Below are 16,875 nucleotides of genomic sequence, written 5' to 3' on the forward strand. Positions count from 1 at the left end.
AAGTATTTGAAATCATTTCGGATCTCTTGAAATCTGCAAATCGTGGAAACCTTTTGTCAAACTAGCTAAAAGCTTTTTGAATCACGCCTAAAACTTGATTTCGAAAATCTTCACGATCCTATGCAAAATCACCTTTCAGTAACAGTTATCAAAACTTAAACGTAACACGCAAACAAAATGGTGAAACAAACTTTGAAGACGGAGTAATTGCAAATATCGTTACAAATTATTTCAGACAGTGACGTACGTCATCATATTTCATGCACACAACACGCTTAACACCGAGTTGCCGCAGCTGGCATCTCGAAAATCTCGATCATTGATCAAGAAAAGATCCTCCGTAGTAGCGAATATCGAGACATATGTAAACTGTCGGAATTTTATGTTTGACAGTGATTCCTAGCCGAGCCTATAAGCCCGCCCTATAAGCCTAAGACCAAAACGAAGCCGCGGCTGCTCCTCCGCTTTCGGCCTACCTGCAACGAAAAATAAGTTCGAAGCGATGTACCGTGTTTATCATAACGCATAATGCGACATGTAACAGTAACCAAACGTCACCTTGTCCTAAGTATACTGCACATATTCACGTAAAAGATTCACCACTCGTTTGTTAATCTAATCGTGTTTTTTTCCAAGTTGTATTTTATTTACGTTCATTAATTTACTTATTTCTTGAAAAAAAAAAAAAAAAAACTTCTATTACTTTCTTTGTTTGTTTTTATTTATTCATTCGTTTCAATATAAATATTCAGAGTGCGGCTTCCTCGCTATTATAGGATGCTGAAAATTCTTTATTCTTTCATCGCAGTTATTAATCAGCAGCGTTTATTTTTTTAATATTAAAAATATCAATATGGAGCAGTGTTAAGCATGCGCACCTAGGGCTGAGTTTACAGAATTGACTAATAAAGAAGGTTTAATCGTTACATTTCAAACAGCATTTCATATTTGGTAGAAGATTTACTCATACTCTTCTGATTTTCACTATTTTTCACACACTTTTCCTCCATCAAATTTCACATTCATGCTCCCGTCTGCAATATTCACTCCTACACATACACTAGAAAAACAAAAAAAAAGTTGTGACGATTTCTTTGGAAATTTTTCGTTAAGAATATAGCACGTAGTGCTGTACGGAATAAACAGCTGGACAGTTTCGCTACTGACCGTCGGATAAAAAGTTTCACCGATTTTAACTATCTTGTCAAATACACAGTGACTTTAAATTTTTCGTGAGAATTTTCACCCTGAAGAAATCGAGGACATCTCATCAGATTGTTTTAAAAGTTTTGATGAAAAACAGAAATCAATCTCAAATTTTGTCTGCATTTGTTTTTTTTTTTTTATCGATTACATAAAAACCACGAATAGGAATTTCTCCCTCAAACTCCGAAAAAAAGGAGATTCGATCGTTTGTCGGCAAAATATTTTTCGAACCATCAAATCTAGTTCCTTATCGAATGGATCGGTCAGCGTTATAGATTCTTCCCTGGTATCCAATTGCCCATAATATCCCGAATTAATATTCCTAATCCGAGCTTAAAGCCGGCGCTTGCATACGTCCCTTTTACCCGAAAAAACCAATGTCTGATTAAAAACAATAGGTCCAAGTGAGGAAGGCGCCACCCGCTGCTGCCGCAAGGCAGGTAAGCGAGGACGACGAGATATCGAGGATCAAAAAGCAGAACAAAAACGCACCGTCTTCCTCGGAAACGGCGTTAGCAGAAGTCCATCCCCCAACTTCCGTCACTATTCCGACAGTCCCTCAACCGAGGGAACCGGCGGAACGCGAATCTGAGGAATCGCTTAGGAGAACTTCGGCCGCTAGGTAAATCCAATAACAAGTTTACTTGCGTGTTGCAAAAACGGAGATAACTTGCCATTTATGCAGTGAGAAGGATTTTTTTTTTTTTTCTTACAGCTGCCTAGAATTTTTTGTATGTTCGAGGCGGGGCTGATGTTCCGAAAGCACCTAATTCTGAATTATTTGGCAGCGAAACTTAAAGTAGAGAAATCGAATTTTGAAGAATCAACAAAGTTTCGAACGGCCGGAATCTCAACGACTCAAAAGTTCCGAAAAATAAAGTTTCTATGCGGTGAAATTTGGAAAATTAAAGTATACTGACAAAGCGTAGTTTACTTCGACGAGTGGGTGTAAAAAATCAGAAAAGCCGAAAATCGAAAACGAAACAAGGAAAAATCAAAGTGGTGAAATTTCATCGAGCCAGAAATTCACAGAACTGAAAATCTTCGGTCATTTGGAATTTCGATGTTACAGATTTTTACATTTCGTCACTTTCGGAATTTTGCAATTTTAGAATCTTGAGCGATAGGTTTTGGACCATTCGACACTTTGATGTTTCGTCAAAGTTGGATTTCTTTGCTTTAAGTTTTGCCACCAAAAAATTTGGAATTTGGCACTTTCGGAACTTTGCAGATACGGAATTTTAACCCCGCCCCGTCTGTTTGTTCCGTTGAGTAAATTTTTTCAGCTGAACAAAGCTCTGGCATTAATTTATTCTTGCATGAACAATGAATGACAAGAAAACATGTTGCGTGTGTTAGATTAAAAAAGATCATAATACGTACTAAATTTTCTTGTTACAGATACGAAACTTACTTTTATTCTGTACTCAGAACTATATTTTTCTTTTTGGGTGACAAATAAAAATAGCTGAATACCGTATGTTAAACAGAAATAGAAATTGCTTTCGGCGCAGTAGTTTCTAGTTATTAAAGCAGATTGTTAACACGCCAATAAAGCTAGCCAAGTTTTTTTTCTTCGACATTTATAAATCATAGTTCATTATGCAAAACGCAAAGTTATGAGTCTTGATTAATCAAAGCTGTATAAACAATACAATCTCAACATTGAAAAATAAGACACGAAATTTCTCCACAGTTATTCGTAATTACAAATTTACTTCCTTCAAATTCACGCTTCGTTTATAAATAAAATTAAAGCCAATTAACTGTTGCAATTTACCTTCTTAAACATCGGTTTAGCCATTTTTCTTGTCCAACCGTTTCTGCCGACTCAACGATTTGCAATGTAGTAGAATATCAATATTTCAGTCAACAACTGCCATCGTCACTGGTAACACAATAATAACTGATTACTCACCAATGGCCGCAAACACCGATCATTATTAAAAAAAATAAAAATTAAACACGGTAAACCATCTCCGATTTCATAATTAATTGCAACACTGTGTCCGAGTCACCAATTCTAAAGCAGTAATGCCTTGCACTGTAGGCTTATACTTGTGTCGACCGATGTGTAGAGTGGTTGGATCGAAACTGATATAACCAGGCTAACTATGCCTGTTCAAAACTGTAGAAAAAAAATGTCAACACAGACCGCCCTCGGTACGAATCACTAATTCTGTTTTGAGAATCAGAGACGCGGCAAATATTAATTTTTCCCATACTGCAAATACAGATCTGCAGTATTTCAAATGTACCGATTTCAACGGTTTTCTTACATCCGTTTTACAGATACAGTAAAATTTTGGATCGCAAAAATGTAAACAATTTCACGGGTTTTTTTTTCACTGAAATTAACAACTCCGGTACAAAAAGTTACGAATACTATTTCTAAGTAATTATCACGAGATCTCATAAAAATTTCTAGTTAGAATGTAGTTTTTATTTAACCAGATACTTCTCTCAGTGTGAAGTTAAAAAGTGAAAAGAAAATGGTTCCGTAAAGTTTTCAAAATAAATGATATTTTGATGAGAACGAGTTGTCTGAATTGTCTTATTGCAACCCTTATCCTAGCCATTTATTTGACGAGAATTAAAAAAAAACATCTGCAGATTTCACCACGAAACTCATCCCAGGTCAATAGATTTACAACATTCTCTGAACGTATTATAATTTTTTTTTTTTTGTCACATATTATAGAGCATAAAAATTGATTTTCGAATTTTTAGCCATAAAGTAATTTTTATATTTCACATCTTGTCACCGTAAACACTTCAAATTTTACACTCAGTCATAGCCGCATACTATGGCTCTGCATCAGTTTCATCAACTGCCTAAAAAAGAATTCTTCAAAATCGACTACCATCCGATTTTGAGTTGAGCCGTTAAAACTCTAGCCATGGTTACACGTGTTCAACACTATAAAAAAATATCGTACATGCAGAACCGATACGTTACATGATTCGAATCCCAAATCCCAAAATGTCTGCATATTTATCATATATTTATAATTTTTTCCATTTAAATATAAACCGACGTTGCATAACTTATACAGTCTATGCGACTCCTGCAGACATAGGTAAAACATTAGTGCAAGTTTCGCATAAATCGGTTCACTGTTTCTTGAATTTATCGGTAACAAACCTACAAACAAACCCAGCCCTTAACGAACCAGTACATATACAGATGAAACGCTCGCTCAGCGCTGATTCGAGAATCCATTTACTCTTCCAGAAGGACATCAGCGCAGGATGCGCATCCGCCGGCAACTCGAAGCGCTTCCTCCGACTCGAGCACCGGTTCGGAAAGCTCGACGGGTTCCGGTATCCGAAGCACCGGTGCTCCGTTCACGGCCGAAGAGATGAAGCAGAGATACTTGTCTCGAGCGCCGGCGACAGGAACGACGACAACCGTATCGGCATCACCAAATCCGCCGGCGAACATCCCCCGAGAGGCGGCGGCTCCGACGACGACGACGACGACGACGACGACAACGCCGCAGAGACCGTTTCAGAGTCGTTTTTTAGGCGGAGGTATATTTTTTTTATTTTTTTTTTTTCATTTATGTACGACGCTCAATCAGCTGGAAATTCGATGTGCCCAAGGCTTGACACCGCAGCTACATAACTTGTCGGCTTCCCTACTTACGCTTTAGGCAGATTTCACGCCGCGATATGATTATTGCGGTGTGCTGGTGTTTGACAAGTAGTTCACCCCCTGTTAATATATACCTTTATATATACGTATATATATATAGATATATATAGATACATATACATATATATATAGTCTGTGTATATTTGTTTATTTATTTATTTACTTATTTGTTTATTTATTCATTACTTATATTCAATATGTTATATGTGATTACAAGAATTCCACGTGTACACGTAGTACAAACTGTTGTTTTTCTGTAGAATTCAAGTAGTTAGTCCAACGTAGTCCTTCTAGACTAGTGAAAATAATCTTTTCTGCAACTTAGATTCGGCTCTGCTCAACAGCTGCGCAATATGTATTCTACTGCACATTTCGAAGACTCTGAAATTGATCACTTCGATTTCAACGCCTAGTATAAACAGCTCACCGTTTTCTCTGAAAAACATTACGACTTCTTGTCGTTTCTCAGGAGTTCAACCATATTCAGAATATCAGCACTGTCAGTTAGATATTTCATTCATTCATTATCATATCAATTATATCATATTCATTATCAACGTAGCTGGTTAGGGAGAAAAATTAGATATTGAATGTGTACCAACTTCTTCACTATTCGTACTGTATACTTGTTTGTTATATAATCACGTGAAAATCTGTGGAAGAAAATCAAGTATGTCCAAACGAGTGCAAAGGTTTTACAAACACCCATTTGCAAATATTTGCGATGTGTCTCTATGACCGGCCAAGGTGTTGGGCGAGTGTCTACCGAGACTCCTCCTGAGGTGTTTGGAGGCCCCAAGCTGACGGCGTTCTTGAGGCAGTGATAACTTTAATGAGAGGTGGTTCCATCCCGCAATTAAGGTTTTAATGACTGGCATCCTGTAGGTAACCGTGCCGCACCGGCACCGCCACCTCCGAGGGAAGAACCGGCGAAGAAAGAAGAGGAGGAGGAAGAGGAGACGACAAGCTCCTCCGAGGAGACTGACTCTGAAACGGAGGAGGAATCCGAGACGGAAAATCCCTCGACACCCACCCAGAGCTCGGCTCCATCCGCTAGTCAAAAGACATCCGGGGAATCAGCAATGGCAAGGACCGACATCGGGGCGCTTCTGGCTCGGAGTGCGGAAGCCCGACGAGGGAGCAAGGAGGAATCACCTTCCACCAGGTACACCTTGATCCGATCTGTTACCTCGATATATTCCGCTTTAAATTCGGTGTGTTTTTATGGTCGTCTCGCTGTCTAGAAAAGAAAACCAAAAAAAAAAAAACGAAACTTCTTACTTTGCAGTGTCAAAAAACATGGCTGTAACGTGTGGGGTTTGATTTCTATTGGCGAAGCAAAGCTGTCAAAAGAAACTCTGTGGAATTTCAAATTGTAGAAAACAATTTTGTATCAAAAGCTCTAGAAAGCAAACGATGTTCAAATCGAGTCCATACGGTACATTTTTAACTAGTCAATTCAAGTACAATCGATTCTAAATGTCCGAGGAACATTATATTTTTAATAATTGACATATTGATAATTCCAATATTGACTTTAATTTAAATTTCTTTGCCAAGTCTATTGAGCAAGCTTTATCCTGTCCAGAAGTAATCACTTTAAGGTACTTCTGATGTAGCAAAATTGAAGTACTATAATCATCGTGAAGTAGTTTATATAATCAGGATGAGATTTAATGCTCAACAAAAAATGGCTCTTCCATGATTATCTATTAATATTCGGGTCGGGAAGTTTTGGACAGACCGAATTAATTTCGAAAGGCATTTTGGTCTCATTCAGATTCTATCTTCCCAAAATATTGCCACGGTGTTAAGTTTCTCTTAACAAATTTGTAATCGATGTAGAATTAAGCCCAGCTTAAAACAGCTTGTGAAATTGTTAATCTGCAAAAGCCACGTAAGAAGACATTGTATTACGATTAGTATCGAGTGACTTTTTTCGCCATCTCCACCTCCTAAAAATGACAAGGGAACCGGTGGTCAATAGAGTGCAAGCTTTCAAACAGCTCGGCTATACTTTAACCCAACTACAGAAGAGTTTTATAACAGCTTAAAAAGTTTATTGCTAGCTGTAATCATATCTGTATTTGATGTGAAAGCATTCAACTGAAAGTCAATGTTCGTTAACGCGTTATAATTCATATACTTGGGATTCGACGCGAATGGTGTTATAATTACTAGAATAAAGAGTCCGGCCGGAGAAAACGCGATTAATGATGAGGCGATAGTCCCGACTCGATAGACGCGAAAAAGAGCTGAGAGAATGTCCGGTTAAATCGGTGAATAAACGAGTGTTGAGCGCTTAAAGACTGTGTTTGTTGTTCGTGTCGTAGGTACACGTCGTCAAGGGGAAGTCCCGCCCATTCAACAACGACATCATCGGCGGCGCCGACCCCGAGCGCGACCTCTGGCGGCTACACCAGCAGGTTCGTAGCAAACGATGACATTCACCACTTCAATTATTGTACCAATAACACTCTCGACGATATCGTTGAATGCGAGCCCGACGAGGTAGGCGACGACTCGCCGCCTTCAATTAACGACGGCGAGAAATCGAACTCAGATAATAATAATGTTACTACTACACACGTAAAAAGCTCGCTGGTAAACGTTAGTGAAAATAAATCGAGTGACGAAAATGAGGAACAGCTGGCGATTGCCACTGCGACACGATTAAGTAACGGCGTCGATAAAGTCGCAACCGATCCGAACGCGTCTTCGGTCGATTCCTCTTCCCCCGTGATTAGAGGCGCTGCCGTCGCTTCGCCCGACCCGAAAAGTCGCCTCGTTCGCCGCGATACCGTCGGTGAAAACGAGTTCGACTCGAACGGATGGCGCGTGGATTCCCCGGAGCCAAAAAACCGCCCCCCTATTTCCAACGCGAGTGACGTCACGCCGAAGGACGCCGAAGAGGAGAAAGCTTCGGCCGATCGGCCGAAAGGACGAACGATCGCCTACAAAAAGCGGGAAAAGTCACCGACCCTGGGCAGCAACGGATGGCTGATCGACAGTTCCGACGCCGAGGAATTCAACGTCAGTTCACGGGAACCGGAAACGACCTCGGAAGTATGGAAGAAGAGCGCGGAGTCCGAGAACAACGACGAGCGAGATTCGGGGGGCGAAGAATCTGCCGAGAAGAGTGAACCGGAAGTTGAGGAGCTAGACGAAGCTTTGGGAAAGGGGGAGAACGATGACAAGAACAACAATAACAGCAACAACAACAACAATGCGGACAACGTGTCGATGATGAACGAACGAAACGATCCCGAAGACGACGAGGAGGAAGAAGAGGACCGGGTGACTTCGAGCGGAAGTTCGTCGGACGAGGATGGATCGACGAACTCGGTTGCTAACTCCGAGGGTAATGTCGCAGCCGGAGAAGCGCCGATTGACGCGAAGATAGAAGTTGGTCCGAGTGATAATGTGGTTTTGGAAAATGTGAAAGGGGACTCGAAAATAAGGGATGATAACGAGCTAGATAGCGGTGACGGAAGTTTGAAGGACTCGAGCACGGGAGATAAATTGACGTCGGTAAGGGGAAATGAAGGTTACGAAATTGAGGAAACGTTAGAGAGTGAATTATCGACGGTCAATGAGGTCCACGATAAGGATGACGAGGCTGACGAGTTGACGGACGGCCATCGCGGCTCTAATGATAACGATAACGACGGCGTAAAGAGGATCGCTAAATATCGTTATGGGGAAAATGCGCCCGATTCGAACGAGGCCGGTGCCGATGACGGCGAGTTATTGATAGGCGCAGCAGCTGTCGTAAAAAACGATTCCTTGAAACCGAACGTTGCTTCGGGGGCAAACCAATCCGTTAAGTCTGAAAAAAGTGACGAAAGTCTAGACATAGGTACGCAAATGCAAATGGTAACCACCGTCTTCTGTGTGTCCGTACTGTGTTACAGCGTTCTCATTAATTTATTATTCGTGTGAGTTATGTACTATATCGTTTTTCATCCATCGAGATTACAGACGTGAAATATGCAGATGTTCCTCCCTTATAGAGGGAAAACATTGATGCTGTCCTCCTTGTCTTTCGTTCGGTTAAAATTCATCATTCTTCGCTTCCTGTCTGTAAACTCTGCGGATTTGCCACGAATGAATATTAACAACCATAAATACAAAAATAACACATTACACGTATAACCGTTCACGATATATCCATGCAAATACGTGTTAATTAAACTTCTTTTTCTACTTTTACACTATCTTGATAATAATAATAATAATAATAATTAATAATAATAATAATAATTAAGTCACCCGCTCATGAGCTTTCGCCGCATACCGCGTCGGGTTACGCTAATTAATAATGTCAACGGTTTATAGTTTAACCAAACAATAGCAGAACAAATAGTAATGATACATTGTTGTTGGAAGATATGGCTTGAGTTGATCGCCCTAAGATTGACCTAAAAATCACGAAACAGCTTACGTAAACTCAGTAAGCTGTTCAATCGACTTAGAGTGTAAATAATATTTTTTTTTTTTATAACAGAAAAAAAACAAACTATTATTTGTCTCATTCTGATGAATTACAGCTCATTGTGCGTTCGTAAATGGATACTCCATAAGTTTCCTATTTGAAACCTGAGATAGTTTTATACGCCACGATTTTTCCTCTCTTTTGTCAAACAATCTATCCAAACAAAATACGTATCGAAAGGGAAACCTGAAAAATTAATTTATCAACAACATGAGTAGGTAGAAATTAGAACAACGTGATCACACTGAAGTTGTAATTAATTGAGCTTGTACAATGCGAGTGCCCGATTTTTCAACTTCATTTTTGCGATCTAATACAACTTCGATTAACTTGAACCATATCTTTCAACGTTTCATTTCATAATTAGATTATACACCTGTAGAATAGCGAATTAGATTCGGTATTAGGATGAATGTTGAAACAGTGGTGGGAGCTTACAAATAGATTTTTCCCTTCGAAAAGGCATTGAAATGATGATACGATGATGTTAATTATCCCTATTCGCTAGATAAAATCGCATTTTTTTTCTAATCATCTTTTGTAGTTGAACCCAATGAATACGTTCAATTTGTAGACGTACAGACGCGTCCGTATAAACATTCTATGCAGCGTATGTATTTTTGTACTTGCATAGTGTAATATTATACATATACATTGTGATATTTCGATACGTATACATTACACATATAGTAATATATATGTTTCCGTACATTATATATACATAAACTTCGAAACGAAAGCGTTCCTATCGGCATACATACCTCTTTTGCTCAAGTCCGTACTTAAATATAGTACAGTATGTACAAATTGCACTACTTTTCACTGTTGTTTCATCGCTTAATCGCTGCAACTTGCAAGTGTGTAATCGTATCACGTATTTCTTGTATAGATTTACAAATGTAACGGATGGTTGAGACGACGAGCAAATTACATCAATTTATCTGTTACTTTAAACCGCATTTATACTATCGTAGAGATGATTTTTTTTCCAATCCTTTGCTTTTTGTACTTTCGTAGAAAAAAATATATATACATATGCTACGCATAATAGGCGCACATATAGACTTGCATAGGATATAATGGTTATTGGTGTGGTAAATAAACTGCATTTTGTGATAACTCGCATTATTTATTTCCCTTTCACTGTACATATCCTAATTATTTATACAATGTGACAAAAGATGCAGTTTTTTTGAGATTTTTTTTTCTTTTACCTAATTTTCAATTGATATCACTGTAATTTTTTTTTTTTTTTCGTACATGTATTTTACACATATATTCTCAATGTTCAATGTTCATTCTTTTCGTCTCGACTATACAATTGTTCCTCATACGATTCACGAAAGCAGCTCATTACAAGTATACACATACACTACAACATGAGCATAGCTTTAAATAAATGTTTTTGTAAACATAACTTCTTTGGGATGATTTTCCCGATGTTACAAAAAAAAAAAAAAATTTCTACTCACAGCTAACGAATAACGATTAACTTTATGCGATTAACATATTTTATAGCGATATTGATTAACATGAGAATTGAATATTGAAAACTTAAACTTTGAAATGTACATAAATGATGATTCGAGGGAAATTTGTAAAAAGTATTGTTTCACTGCCGGTCAGAATGAAAAGCGAGTTATCACTCATGCTAGTCGAAGTAAATTCTTTCCACTGTTTGCAAAACTATAGCAGATAGGCACGCTTACGATTCACCAACCAACGTAACGTACCATCGACAATGATAGTGTACAGAGATAATTGAACTATACGTATCTAGTGACTTTCATTGAACAAATAATAAATGGTTCGCAAGAAATGTTGGGGATTGTTTTAAAGAAGTTTGAACCGTGTCTAAAGAGCACAAAACCTCTAGCCCACTAAGAGACAGGATATAAGGAACGCAATTTTCAGTTAGCACGGAAAGAGGAGCTACGGAAGAAGCCTTCTTGCCAGCGTCACCGACCCGCCACGAGGCCCTTGCACTGTCAGCGGAAAAAGAGAAAGAAAAGAAATAGACAAAAGTAGATAGATTTTAGGGAACGTTCAGGGATATGGCTGCAGGTCTGCCGCGTCGGCGTTGGCATAGGCGGATTCTTCCGTACCGGCTTCGAGGTCGAGGCTCCGAAAATTTGGTAATAATCGAAGGCCTACCGCCGGTTTTAGGTTCCTCAACAAGAGCAGAAGCCAGGCGGCCATGGCGGCAGCGCGTGAACCGGATCCGGAGCCCGAGCCCCACCCGACGATGTCGCGTTACGCGGCCCTCAAGGAACGCAGACAGCGTCTGGCGCGCTCGAGAAGCTCCCACAACTTCGGGGGCGACGACCTGGACCTGGACGACGACCCGCCCTCGCCCACAACCCAGTCGCCCAACGCCTACCTGGCGGCCAAGTACGGGGCCGGTAGCGAGCTGGCGCGAAGTCGCAGCACGCACGCCCTCAAGTCCAGGGAACCGAGTCCCGACCGTGACCACAGGGACCGGGACCGGGACCGTGGAGCCACGGAGAAGGATGGCGCTGCCCTTAGCTCCTGGGCTCGCTACCTCAAGAACAAGTACGGAAACCGCACCACCAAGGACAAGGAGCCACCTTCCGCCTCTGCAGCGGCCGCCTCTTCGAGGTCAGACCCTTTCCTCAACTTTCCCGTTTTCAACATCCGCTCGAATATCGCAGGGTTCTTCAATGCCGGCTGTGTTGTGGTCTCTGGAGAACCCGGAGCCGAAAGTGACTCCATCTTCCAGGGTTTTCATCTTACAACTTTTAATACGACACTCGGATCTTCGATATGTTTCACGCTGATCAGTTTACTTGGAAGTTGGAACGACTGGATCACCATTGAGTTTGTGGTATCTGGGGAACACAGAGCCGGGCTCAAAATTGACTCCATCTTCCAGAGTTTCCATCTTCCAATTTTCAGTACGAAGCTCAGATCTTCGACGTGTTTTACGCTGAAGAATTCACCTGGAAGATGGAGAAACTGGGTCACCGTATTCGATCACCGTTATGACGGTGTGGTTTTAACTGACAATGAGCTGGGAATTATTTTCAAGGACAGAAAGGCAGGCGAACCCAAACAGCTTTTGCATGGTACAGACCCGTTTGGTTGCGTAAAACGGGTATTCTGGAACATTGCCATTGGTCTGATCGAGTCAAGCTCAGTTTTCTGATCATTGGTCGAATTTTCTCGCAAATTTCCAAATGTTTCACGGAAAGTCAAAGGGTAGAGTCGTGTCCCAATACCGTAACTCAAAATAGGGCAACAGTGAGATGCTTGTACCTAGTTTCAATACATTTCTAATAACGAAATGATGGTCCGTGCACATTACGAACAATGTTAATTCTTCGGCTGCCTTTCTATAACCTTCACCAGAGATGACGATTTTATACGATTATCACAAATGATCCGTGGCACGAAGTTCCTGTTGGCTCATTGGGCAAGAAAAAGTCTTTTTAAAAACTTTGACATCAATTTTTTTTTTCACCTAACGCAGTGCGAGTGCCGCCTCGCGAAGGCTTTCGCTAGGGTTGCCACTGAGACACACCGGCCAGACCTCATTCGAATCTTCTGACGAGGACCAAAAAAACCCGTCAGGCTCCCCCACATCCCCTACAGCAGCTCCCGCTATTCACGCGGCAGCAGGTTCCTCCACTAGGTGAGTACCGCACACTACTCGTGAATATCTCTGCTCCTCGATTCCGTACCTACATTCTCTTTTCCGTAATCATCTATTACTCTTATTTCAGAGGTCAGTACCTGCTGAAGCGGCGACAGCTGTTCAAATTTGGGATGCGGGGGAGCGAAGCCGGATGCTTTACCTGGCCGCGAGGCCTGGCCGTCGGCCCTGACAATTCCATCGTCGTAGCCGACAGCTCCAACCATCGAATTCAAGTACGATGAAAGACTTTATCATTCAATCGCGATAGCTTTCCATATTTTGAAGTCAGTTGAAAAACTTATTGGATGTTTGAAACTCCACAGGTGTTTGACGGAAACGGAAACTTCGTTAAGGAGTTTGGAACGTACGGTAGCGGAGAAGGCGAGTTCGACTGTCTGGCTGGAGTCGCCGTCAACAGGATCGGTCAGTTCATAATAGCTGACCGATATAACCATCGGATTCAAGTCCTAGACCCTTCCGGAAGGTTCCTGAGGGCCTTTGGCTCCCAGGGCAGCGCAGACGGGAGGCTCAATTACCCCTGGGGCATCACAACGGACGCTTTGGGATTCATCTACGTCTGCGACAAGGAGAACCACCGTGTACAGGTACCTTTATTTCTCATTCTGCAGCCTGATCTGGGTGATGGGTGCATTGAAATACTGATGACGTTAAAATTGACAAGAGCCGATTGGAAATTCAACATCAGATAGACCCAGGTCGACACCAAATTCAATTTCACATCTCATATTTTAGTTCACAGTGATTGCATTTGTAATGAAAGGGAACAATGCTCATTTCTGTACCATTGTGTAATTGTTAGTATGTAAGTACGACAGCTTGTCGTAACTTCTTTTTAAACAATTTAGAATAATTCCGTCCAAATCTTGTAAAAGTAATCACTCTTTTCTATTAGATTGCTCAGGTGTGAATAAGTTAACTAAAATCTACCTTGTAACTTTGCATACGTTACAACTGTTGATAAATCGACCATTAGTGTTTTTTACGCACAGTCTTACACGATCCAACTCGACAACTGGCTCTTTTTATCTCTTTGCAATATGGGAAAAATTATTTCTGGAGCTACGATCCGTATCACGATTATTTCCTGGCAACTCAAGTTGGCAAGTCGCGGAACAGTCACCGAGAAACACAACTTATCAACACTCTCCGAGTCCAATTTCATCAGACTGCTAATTCAAATATGGATGTAATTCAGAATTATAAACCCGTAATTGCCACTTTTGAGCACTCCAAACTTGAACCAATCAATTCCAAACTTGTCAGTTTCTTACAGTTCAATCTCAGTAAAAGTTTTTTCTCCGTAGCTTGATGGAAGATTTTTCTAAAAATGCTCTAACAACTTTAAAAAATTCAATATTCACCTTCGAGGCAAATCGAAAACTGTAAACGAATGATGGAAAGTGGAATGATTTCGGAACAAAAGAAATACTTCTCTGAAAATCGCTGAAATTAACATATCTTTCCCTGGATTAGACTTGGAATTTTATAACCCAGTAAAAAGTTTGAAAATTCCCACAAACATGAACTTTGCGAGAAGCGTGAATCAAAAACTTCCAGAAATATTTTCAAGGCCAATTTATTCTTTCCGACGATTCTTCATTTTGACTTACCTACATCTTAACTTTTGAAATAATACTTCGAGTTTCCACATTTTAAAATCCATTGAAACAGCCTTTCGGATGTTTTGGAATTTCGAAATGTGTGATCATTCTGTTTTCCGATTTGATACATGTTTCATTTTCTTTTTTACCTCCAACCAATAACTTGCGCGGACATCATTTCATCATTCAGACACCCGTTAAAACAATGTTTGGAACAATTTGAACAGGTGTTCCAGTCGGACGGTACCTTCGTGGGTAAGTTCGGTTCGTGTGGAAGCGGAAGAGGCCAGCTTGAGCACCCGCACTACATCGCGGTGAGCAACACTAACCGGGTGATCGTCAGCGACGGGAACAACCACCGGGTGCAGATATTCGACGTGAATGGCCGGGTGCTGACGTCATTTGGGTCTGAGGGCTCGGAGGATGGTCAGTTCAAATTCCCTCGGGGCGTCGCCGTCGACGACCAGGGATTCATCGTGGTCGCCGACTCGGGGAACAACCGGATACAGATATTCACCCCGGAGGGAGTCTTCCTCAGAGCGTTCGGCGGCTGGGGAAGCGGAGACGGCGAGTTCAGAGGACTCGAGGGTGTTGCGGTCACCTCGGCCGGTAACATCGTCGTTTGTGACCGGGAAAATCATCGTGTACAGGTTTTCTAAACAGCGTTACGTTGACGGAAGAATTTGAAGACGGTTACACCTGGGCAAATTTTCTTGACCAGTACTCGGCGGGTAAGTGAAGCTGTGCTAGCGATCTGGCAGCTTCTTTATCGACGTGGGCCGTTTCATTCTAAGACTCGAACCCGTAAAACATCTGAAACAGAACAGTTTGTTAGGGTTACCGTGTTTTACAGTTTTCAGTCAACGAGCGTTATTACGTATCCGTTCCTTACAATTATCTCTGTAATATTACCAGCAAATTCAATTTTACGAGGATCAAAAAGGAAGAGGCTTATTATTAGATACATACCTGTTCACCGTCGAATCGTCATTTACATTCATAAAACAAATACATATGCTCATTTATTTGAATTAAATCGACGCGTACAATACGCTGCGTTGATATTGTTTCTGTAGGTATATTATTCAGGTTTCTTGATACCGATCAGCGAGGTACTATTGATTGTCAATTTTTTTTCTAAATCTTCGTTCATTTATCCATCAGTTTCTTTTTTTCTTTTTTTTTTTTGCGTCTTTTTACTCTATTCTTCAGTCGTATAATTTATAAAAAATGATACGTATAGGTATACTCGTATACGATAATATTATACATATTTAGTCAATGAAATTGATTTTTTTCTCTTCTTTTTTACAATTCTCTAAGATTTTTGTTATTTTCATTAGCTTTCTTGTATTTCTTCTATTTTCCTCTTCGTTTTAATTGGATCGATAAGGATAGCTATGCGATTAGAATCGACGTAGACTCGCTTTCGTTCCCGCGGAACGTTTAATTCTAATAACTCTATATGATACAATTAATGTGTAACAGCGCAGAGATTCGTGTTGAATTGCGAAGAAAAAGGGAAAACCGACGTTATCTGCGTGTGGTAAGAAAGAAAATAAATTGTTGGGGAAGCCCCGGAGGAAGACCCTACATGTTATATCTGTATATCGACGATCCAACTTACCAGACACAAATTCACTCGCGCCGTGTTATATCTTGACTAGTTTTAAATTGAACCGCCGCGTTGAGTGCAATTCGTTGTCACAAAATCCCTAAACACACGTCACAGAGTAAAAAAATATGCGATACGTGACGGAAAAATTAATGAATATGCTTTAAATACCTGCATGAAAGGGGAAATTGGAAAGGTAAAAATTACACACATAAGCAGGCACACAAGTATGCTATTATATACACATGAACCACACAACTATATAACACGTCATTCATACAAACATACATTATATATATATATATATATATATATATATAGAGATGCATTATACCCAAATGAAATAATTTAATTTGTACTCAGAATGAACCATTGTTTGTACCGTTTGTATGCTTTGAATAAATTGTTGCGGAAAGTAAATGATACATGGAAATTTAATTCAATGTTTTCGTTATTTTTTATTCCCATTTTGTTGTGTTAGTTGGTTAGTTTTTTTCCCTAATGTTCACCAATAATCATCCGAAATTACTCGGCAATGGTGAGTGAGCTCATTCAAGAAAATATAGAGCATCGTTGTTAGTTTCTTTGAAAAATGGAATTCGAAGTTACGAAAGCTCGATAGAA

At 40.3% G+C, this 16,875-nt stretch overlaps 1 protein-coding gene across 5 annotated transcripts in view; it reads left to right on the plus strand.

Moving 5' to 3' along the window:
* The window catches only part of tn (tripartite motif containing protein thin), a 34,901-nt gene extending 18,212 nt beyond the window's left edge, over positions 1-16,689 (plus strand). For 3 of the 5 annotated variants that reach the window (XR_006881583.2, XR_006881584.2, XR_006881585.2), the window contains 7 exons: positions 1,605-1,828; positions 4,442-4,740; positions 5,750-6,029; positions 7,198-8,723; positions 11,526-11,978; positions 12,850-13,011; positions 13,103-13,242. Coding sequence is in view for 2 of the 5 variants with exons in the window: in XM_046611912.2 (XP_046467868.1) it covers positions 1,605-1,828; positions 4,442-4,740; positions 5,750-6,029; positions 7,198-7,290; positions 11,526-11,978; positions 12,850-13,011; positions 13,103-13,247; positions 13,338-13,619; positions 14,864-15,295 (2,370 nt within the window). In the remaining 3 variants the exon portion in view is untranslated. Of the gene's footprint in view, positions 1-1,604; positions 1,829-4,441; positions 4,741-5,749; positions 6,030-7,197; positions 8,724-11,525; positions 11,979-12,849; positions 13,012-13,102; positions 13,248-13,337; positions 13,620-14,863 lie in introns of those variants that run through there. The other 2 variants (XM_046611912.2, XM_046611913.2) reach the window with 2 other exon arrangements.
* Positions 16,690-16,875: the final 186 nt, after the last annotated feature.

The sequence above is a fragment of the Neodiprion pinetum genome, chromosome 2 (genome assembly GCF_021155775.2).
Source record: "Neodiprion pinetum isolate iyNeoPine1 chromosome 2, iyNeoPine1.2, whole genome shotgun sequence".
Lineage (NCBI taxonomy): Eukaryota > Metazoa > Arthropoda > Insecta > Hymenoptera > Diprionidae > Neodiprion > Neodiprion pinetum.